The 9,013-nt window shown below is 44.3% G+C and overlaps 2 protein-coding genes across 2 annotated transcripts in view; both read left to right on the top strand.

Annotated features, from left to right (window-relative positions):
• Positions 1-1,984: 1,984 nt before the first annotated feature.
• Positions 1,985-4,201, top strand: LOC111664589 (uncharacterized; the record flags this gene model as incomplete). Its single annotated transcript, XM_023419249.2, has 4 exons — positions 1,985-2,092; positions 2,284-2,352; positions 2,517-2,762; positions 3,076-4,201. Coding segments are annotated over 4 exons (858 nt in total), but the record flags the coding sequence as incomplete, so codon positions are not given.
• Positions 4,202-6,724: 2,523 nt separating this feature from the next.
• The window catches only part of LOC111664587 (guanylyl cyclase-activating protein 1-like), a 5,297-nt gene continuing 3,008 nt past the window's right edge, over positions 6,725-9,013 (top strand). Inside the window, exons 1-2 of the mRNA XM_023419248.2 lie at positions 6,725-6,919; positions 8,706-8,855. Of these exons, the coding sequence (XP_023275016.1) occupies positions 6,725-6,919; positions 8,706-8,855 (345 nt within the window). The remainder of the gene's footprint in view (positions 6,920-8,705; positions 8,856-9,013) is intronic.

Below are 9,013 nucleotides of genomic sequence, written 5' to 3' on the forward strand. Positions count from 1 at the left end.
ATACTCTGATTATTTTATGATTTTTTATACCTTTAACGTTTTTATGACCTTTAACGTTTTTATGACTTTTTATGCCTTACTATACTATGACGTTTTTATGACTTTTTATGCCTTATTATACTATGAAGTTTTTATGACTTTTCATGCCTTACTATACTAAGATGTTTTTATGACTTTTTATGCCTTACTATACTATGACGTTTTTATGATTTTTTATACCTTTAACGTTTTTATGACTTTTTATGCCATAATTTAACGTTTTTATGACTTTTTATGACTTTTTATGCCTTTAACGTTTTTATGACTTTTTATGCCTTACTATTCTGACGTTTTTATGACTTTTTATGCCTTACTATACTATGATGTTTTTATGACGTTTCATGACTTACTATACTATGGCGTTTTTATGTTTTTTTATGTCTTACTATACAATGATGTTTTTATGACTTTTTATACCTTTAAATTTTTTATGACTTTTTATGCCTTACTATAGTATGATGTTTTTATGACTTTTTATTCCTTTAACGTTTTTATGACTTTTTATGCCTTACTATACTATGATGTTTTGATGACGTTTCATGACTTACTATACCATGACGATTTTATGTTTCTTTATGTCTTACTATACTCTGATTATTTTATGATTTTTTATACCTTTAACGTTTTTATGACTTTTTATGCCATACTATACTATGACGTTTTTATGACTTTTCATGCCATACTATATTAAGATGTTTTTATGACTTTTTATGCCTTACTATACTATGACGTTTTTATGATTTTTTATACCTTTAACGTTTTTATGACTTTTTATGCCTTACTATACTATGACGTTTTCATGACTTTTTATGCCATAATTTAACGTTTTTATGACTTTTTATGCCTTTAAAGTTTTTATGACTTTTTATACCTTTAACGTTTTTATGACTTTTTATGCCTTACTATACTCACTTATTATGCCTTACTGGACTATGTTGTTTTCCTGACTTTTCATGTGTTACTATACTGTGATAGTTTTAGCACGTTTCATGCTTTACTATACCATGAATTTTCTTTTGTGCCTTTTTTTTTATGACTTCCTATTTTGACACTTTTGTCAGTTTCCTGGAAGCGAAAGCAGACACAGACTGAGGTGAGGGGTGAAAAGTGATTTTAATGAAAACAACAATGAGGAATGGGAAGGCTGGTGTCTGGTGAGGGCTTCAGTCTGGCAGAGGGGGGTTGAAGGCAGATGCAGATTTCAGATGGTGGTGTGGCTGGAGCCGAGGTGCGAAGATCTTCTAGCGAGGTGGTGTGACAGCCAGAGACTTGCTGGGTTTGGCTTGAGAGCAAAACCTAAAAATAAAAAATAAAAACTACAGTTGAGCACTGTTGAATCTTCCCAGGAGTTTAAGTGGACAAGACCAAGTTACCATAATGTAGAATAAACAATCTGGCGAGGAGTGGAGAGTCAGCTCAGGTGTTTGTACTGGAGGCTTGATGAAGTTATGAGTCGCAGGTATGGAGATGAGCCAGGAGCCCTGAGAGGGAAGCCACGCCCACAAACATACACAGAGACATGACAGGGGAAAAACACAGAAACACAAGAGAGAGATGCCTTATTATACTATGTACTATTACTATACTATATGCTATACATATACTATATACTGTATTATAACTTTTTATGTCTTACTATACTATGACGTTTTTATGACTTAATATACTATGATGTTTTTAAGTCTTACTATAGTATGAGTTTTTATGAATTTTCATGCCTTTTTATTACTTACTATGAGTTTTTATGTTTTACTATACTATGACATTTTTTTGACTTTTTATGTTTTAAGGCAGTTAGGCATAAAAAGTCAAAGTATAGTAAGGCATAAAGGATCAATCCAAAGATATGCACATTAAGTGAATTGGCGATTCTAATGCCTCAGTATACTATGACTTTTATCTAGAAATTAATGTAGTCTATATAAATATTATTGAAATGTAAAAGGTTTCAAACCATCACGGTTTCTTTATTTTATATTACCAGGATAAACCGGTCAGACGACGACCTCCTTGCTCCCTACAGCTCCCCAAGACACATGGAGACGACCAGGAGGTGAGAGAGAGAGTGAGAGGGGGGGGTGGCATAAGGACACATCAGCCTGTGTTTACCTGGAGTAGGTACTTCATGTAAAATAACCCAGTGTTTATGTGTGTGTGTGTGTGTGTGTGTGTGTGTGTGTGTGTTTGTGTGTGTATGTGTTTGTGTGTGTATGTGTGTGTATGTGTGTGTGTGTGTGTCAGCAGTCTCCAGGTGTCACCTCACCTCTACCTGCCAAAACTAAGAGGAACTCTGCTCTGATTGAGAAGCTTCAGGTGAGTCCAAGTGGTTTCTGCTGCCCTCTGCTGATGATACAGAGAACTGCAGCAGACATCTGACATCACTTTGACATCACTCTGACATCACTCTGACTTCACTGACATCACTCTGACGTCACTATGACATCACTCTCTCTCTCTCTCTCTCTCTCTCTCTGTAGGCCTCCCTCTCTCTCTCCCCTTCAGGTCCTATCCCCTCTCCAAAGAGCCCCGGCTTTAGGCTGCTGCCTCCCGCCTTCCCCCCAGCCTCCCCCAGCTCTGCCCCAGTAACCGCGGTAACCACCTCATCCACAGTGACCCCCACCAGCCCGGTCACTGCCTCTCCGGTAACTGAAGAGGAAGGCCCCGCCTCCTTTGAAGACCCTCCCACGCTGGCGGAGGGGTCCATCCTGTTGAGCATGAACAAGGTCAGACAGAGGTTTAAAGGGCTACTGTTCTCCATCAGGTCAAATCCAGTGTTTTCATTGGTCCATTATATGTGATGCGTTCAGTGACCCATGTCCAACTGCCTGTAGATACCTGAGCTCGTATGTTAAAAGTCTCTGAGGAAAATTAACTTTCTTCTTACATGTAATATTAGTGATGATGTGTGCTGTAGCTAGTGTTAACCATTTCCTGCATGTGAGGCATTTAGGGGACATCTGTAAATTGTAGTATCTGCCAACAGTTATACTAATTAACCTCACTTGTCTGCGTCTGCTCTGATTGGTCCTTCTCCAGAGCCGAGCTCGTCACTCTCTCCGGCGACGCCCTCCATCCCGCCGCCACAGGAAGTCCAGCAGCGGAGACGAGGTCGGCGTCACCAATGACGTAGCAGACAAAGCAACAGCAGGAGGAGGAGGAGGAGAGAAGGAGGAAGCAGCAGGAGAAGTTTTCAAGAAGGAAGGAACAACTGACGAGATGAAGGACGACAAAACCGACGCTTCAACGTGTCCTGGAGAAGATCAGCACGAGACTGAGTCCAGAGAGGAGGACGAGAAGAGGAAGGAGGGAGAGAACGGACCCATGGGAGGAGAGGAGGGAGACAGATCTTCATCAGGAGGAAAGGAGGAGGAGGAGAAACACTCTGGAGAAAACCAGGCGGAAGATGTGAGTGAAGGAGCGACGAACACAGAGAGCAGAGAAGAAGAGAAGAGCGCAGTGATTCCCACATGAACAGCGTCAATGAAACTCAACATGTTTCACATTAAAAGCCCTCAAGAGGGCCTTCTGTTTCCTTTGGCTTTTAATTTGAAACATCAACAGAATTGACCGAACAGAACACTGGACTTTTCCTTTTGTAAGAACTTAATGTGACGTTTTTAATTCTGATGTTTTCTTTCTGTTTGGTGCCTTCACAGCTGTGACTGATGATGATGATGATGATGATGATGATGATGATGATGATGATGATGAAGATGAAGCTGTGTGATTTGGTGTCTCTGTGTTTATTTAAAGCACTGAAGCTTTTAGAGCTTCACAGTGTGACCCAGAGTCATGTTGTTGTGTGAGTCCGGTCCTGGTTCCACCCTGACCCGGGTCCTGCTGATCCTCCAGTGGCTCAGTGGAGGATAAATCCTGGTGTGTACAGGTACAGAGTTTATTTCCTGGTCAGAGGGAAAACCTGGAGCCGGTTTCCAAAGATTCATTTCAAAACCAACCGCGGAGCTTTTATTGTTTCAGCAGGTGAAGAACCTGTAAATTCTCCTTGTGCCTTCAAGTCTGAAACAGAAATTAAAATGCATATTTTTGCTAAATTACTGTTTGTCTGCTCTTTAATGTCCCGCCCCCCCTGACACTGAAAATATCAAATACTATGAAAATACTCCATTACAGGCTAAAGTCCTGCATTAAAGTATCAAATACACAGTGTGTGTGAGCTTCTGTGAATTAATCAGGTGTTTAAAGTGTGTCGGCCCCTGATGACGACCCCCAGCAGATCACTGTAATCATCAAGTGTGGAAACAAGCAGCAGTTGGTAAATTTATCCCTCTGAAAAATCTCATTAGCCACTTTCAATTTCAAACTGGCTGCCATTTTCCAAGATGGCAGCCATGTTTTACCCCAGAAGACAAATTTCAATGATTTTCTTTTTTTTTTAAGTTATTTTTTGGGGCTTTTTGTGCCTTTAATGGACAGGACAGTGGAGAGGCTCGCGACCTTTGAACTCCCCCCGCAGCTCTATGATTTCCACAGCTGGCAGGTCGCGACAGGTTCCTGTAAATCCACTGAGGGCCGATACCTGGAAAAGCAGCGAGAGGAGGAAACCTGGCTGCTGCCGCTGCTCGCTGTGTTCACGTCTAAGTCTGGATAATCTGTGTGATCCTCTGATACACTCACATCCAGTGTCACTGCTGCTACAAATAACACAGATCAACAGCGGGAGCCCGTCGCTCTGGAAACCAGCGCCAGGTTCTGTTCACAGTTTCTACCTGTCCAGAGGTCGTTCTGCCTCCACAGAGACGTCCGTGTTTTCAAATAATCAAAAGATACTGAAAGTATAAAAACACAGTGGCTCATTAAACTGGCCTCAGATCAGCAGCGGGACGATGGAAACTTCATCACTCTGTGAATCATGAATCAGAGTTTAATAAAAGCTGCTGACTGTCTCTGAGTGAAGCTCAGTCCTGGCTCTGACTGCAGGACTCACCCTGAATCACCAGGTCTGGACTCACTTCTGATCACAGACCTTTTACTTTGGTATTTTCAAACATTACTTTTATGATCATATGGAAAAGAATGAACTTCCTGCCACTTGCCTTTCATGCATAATAAATGGTCCCGGGTTCAGTGTCCATAAATACATTTTTCATCACTAAAGTAAAACCAAGGCAGGTCGCAGCTGTACTTTAGTGTCTCTCTGCGGTAGTTTTGTGTCTCGTGGTTGTTTCCTGTCTTTTTGACTTTCCAACAAGAAAAGCTAACAATTCTTACAGAGGTTCTGGTCTTGGGGTCCCGGGTCTGGACCTGGTAGTCCTGTACAGTGACCCATCCATGATACTGATCCAGCTCCTGGTCTCCTGTTTGTTTGTTGCTGTTGTTGGTGTGAGATTGTGAAACAAAAGACGACAGATAATTCTCAGATTCCCAGAATCCTCTGAAGTTGTCATTCTGGGTTTAACTGGATCACGACCAGTAGCTCTGAGCCTATTACAGACTGTTATTGACCCCAGCGCACTTCACCAGGTCAAAGGTCACAGACACTGAGATGAAATGTTTTACTGTCAGCACAGAGAGATGACGGCTCTCAGCCAATGAAAACACACCGTGTGACTCGACTCCACACAGGTGATATAAAAACATCAGCTGTTCATCCAGCTGTGTTCAGATGATTCACCATCACACATGTACAGGTGTGTGTACAGGTGTGTGTACAGGTGTGTGTACAGGTGTGTGAACAGGTGTGTGTACAGGTGTGTGTACAGGCGTGTGAACAGGCGTGTGTACAGGCGTGTGAGCAGGCGTGTGAACAGGTGTGTGTACAGGTATGTGTACAGGTGCGTGAACAGGTGTGTGTACAGGTGTGTGTACAGGTGTGTGTATAGGCGTGTGAGCAGGCGTGTGAACAGGTGTGTGAACAGGCGTGTGAACAGGTGTGTGTATAGGCGTGTGAACAGGTGTGTGAGCAGGTGTGTGTGCAGGTGTGTGAGCAGGTGTGTGAACAGGTGTGTGTGCTGGTGTGTGAACAGGTGTGTGAGCAGGTGTGTGAACAGGTGTGTGTACAGGTGTGTGAACAGGTGTGTGTACAGGTGTGTGAACAGGTGTGTGAACAGGTGTGTGTAGCTGTTCAGTGACTGTACTCAGCTCTTTCACACTGAAGCATCACAGTCTGTTTTACCTGAAACCTTCATCCTCTCTGTTGAAGGTCCTTACCGCTCCATCAGGCTCCTCCCCCAGGGGAAACGTCCTGTGTGGGCGTCTCATGGAGGAACCTCTCCTTTGACCCGGGGCACCCAGGTGAGTCTGTTATATAACCATCCTGCTTTCCAGGCCCGTCTCCTTCAGCTGGCCTGGGCAGGTAAAGCCTCTTGGCCCGGCCTCTGGCGTCTCCCGCCTCCGGCCTGATCTCATTAGGGAGTTATTTTGGAAGCGTCCTTGATTCTTCCTCAGGGACCTAAGAGGGTTAGAGTCCTGAGGTTTGCTCTCTGCTGCAGAGTCACTGCAGCCTGGGTGTCGGCAGGTGCGACGCTCCTGCTGCTGAAGCCTGTTGGCATCACCGCCGGCGCCACAGATATTTAATTGTTCTGAGGGTCGAAGACGAGGACCGTAGACGCGTTTACCAAGGTTTTATTGTCATCAGGCGTCCATCCATCGAGGAGCCGCCTCCGTCCTTTCCTCCTTCTTGAGGTTTTGTCCGTCTTCACCTCGGTGCACTCCCCGGACCGCACCCATGGGGAACCACGGCTCGAACCTGGACGATATCCTGGCCGAGGACATGCACCACTGGTACAACAAGTTCATGCGCGAGTCTCCGTCAGGCCTCATCACGCTGTTCGAGCTGAAGGCCATCCTCGGCCTGAAGGGCATGAACGAGGACGCCAACAGCTACGTGGACCAGGTGTTCTTCACCTTCGACATGGACGGGGTGCGTTTCACTCACTCACACACACACACACACACACACACACACAGACACACACACACACACACACACACATACTTAGTTACTATCCATGACCTGATGATACTGATACAGATTTATCAAGCAAAGTAAATCAGTAAATCAATCACAGGACTTGAGTTTGGTCCCTGTCAGGTGAAACCTCGTATCTCCACCCATGTCTCCAAGATACACACAACACAAATAAAGTTGGTTTACTGAATTGTTGTGGTGGGGGCTCCTTGCGGCTCCTGGGGGCCCCTGGGGCCTGAGGCAGCTCACCAGGTTTCCAAAGCCTCAGTCCGGCCCTGGACTGTTGCTGTGGTCTGATTGGATGACTGTTGGTGTCAGGTCTGATCCTCCTGTAGAAAATATACATATACAGTGAATATCTTCTTCTTCTTCTTCTTCTGTGGTTTTTATCGCAGACACAGCTCTGACCTTCACTGTGTGTATGTTAGGACTCTCTACATCCCTAATCTTCAGGTATTCAGGTGCATGAGAAGATGCTGTGTTTCTGACGAGCAGCAGAGATCTGATGATGATGATGATGATGATGATGATGATGATGATGATGATGATGATGGAGGCAGCTGGTACAGAACAATGAGCCACAGTCACACAGTGTGGACGTCAGAGTTAGAGCTGGACCTCAGTGATCAGTGGACTTATCCACTGATTCAGCTCTGAACACAGTCACAAAGAATCCAGGTCCAGAGCCTGCAGCTGTTTGAAACACCTGGAGCACCTGGTCCAGATGTTACAGCGGCTCCATACAGAGGCTGAACTGAAAGACTGTTGAACTGACATCAGCTGATCAGAGACGAGTCCCTGCTGAGGACACAACCACAGTCAGACGCTGGTTCAGTGTTTGGCTTCGTTCATCTGACAGTTTGTTTTAACTGTGTGCGACTGTGATGAAATACAGATGTTGTCAGCAGCTGTCGCTCTGAGGTTTACCTGATTCAGTGTGGACTCTCCGAACGTGACGAGCTGCTGCTGTTTTCTGCCAATGAGTGAGAGAGGTCAAAGGTCTGATCGGAGGTTCGTTAACATCAGAGCTGATTTAGAAACGATCTGTTTTTACCTTCAGGTCGACGGACAGAACAAACTCTGAGTGGTTTGAAGGATCGTTGAAATCAGGAATCTGTAAAAAAATAAAAAAATAAAAAATACCATGAATCTGATTAAACATTCGGCACTGACTGACCAGATGTGATAGATGTTTCTCTCCAGATGTTTCTCTTTATTCTAGCTTGAATTCTAACCAACAGATTTAAATCAGGCCTGAACTTTGTAGAATTCAGTGAGGACCCTCAGAGAAACACCTTAAGTCTTCTCCTTAAGGTTGCTCACTTAAGTATTTAACGTTTTCTCCTTATACCTGTCTTATACTTAAGGAATCACTTAAGGCCAGTTAATCCGTTGCACGAAAGACCTTAGTGACCAAAGGGAAAAAACTAAAGGTCCCTCTGCCTCTGTCTGAACTAACCAACAGGAGGATGAGACCTCAGTGCACTCCTTTAATGTCGCTGTGTTCCCACAGGCTAATGGCAGCAAATCAACAGTTCCCATAGAAACAGGAGAATTTTACCGCTGTAAATTACTTAACTTTTCTCCTTAACTAAGGAAACCTTTTAAGAGCTTCTGTGCAACACAAGTAACTCCCTCAGCTGAGGAGAAATGAAACTTGAGTAGAAAAGTTAAGGTGTTTTGTGCAGCGGCTCCTGGTGGTCTCGGCCTCAGCGTGGCTCCTCCTCTCTGTCTGCAGGACGGATACATCGACTTTGTGGAGTACATCGCTGCCATCAGTCTTCTGCTGAAAGGAGAGATCAACCAGAAACTCAAGTGGTACTTCAAACTGTTCGACCAGGACGGCAACGGGAAGATCGACAAGGAAGAGCTGGAGACCATCTTCTCAGTACGTGACACACACACCTCACAAACACTGACGGCGACAACGACCCAACAACAACCCAACAAACACCTCAACACTGACAACAACAACCCAACAACAACCCAACAACAACCCAACAACGACCCAACAAACATCTCAACACTGACAACAACAACGACCCA

Source organism: Seriola lalandi, unplaced genomic scaffold (assembly GCF_002814215.2).
Source record: "Seriola lalandi dorsalis isolate HSWRI2012SDOR001 ecotype SW California unplaced genomic scaffold, Sedor1 jcf7180002054594, whole genome shotgun sequence".
In the NCBI taxonomy this organism is placed as follows: Eukaryota; Metazoa; Chordata; class Actinopteri; order Carangiformes; family Carangidae; genus Seriola; species Seriola lalandi.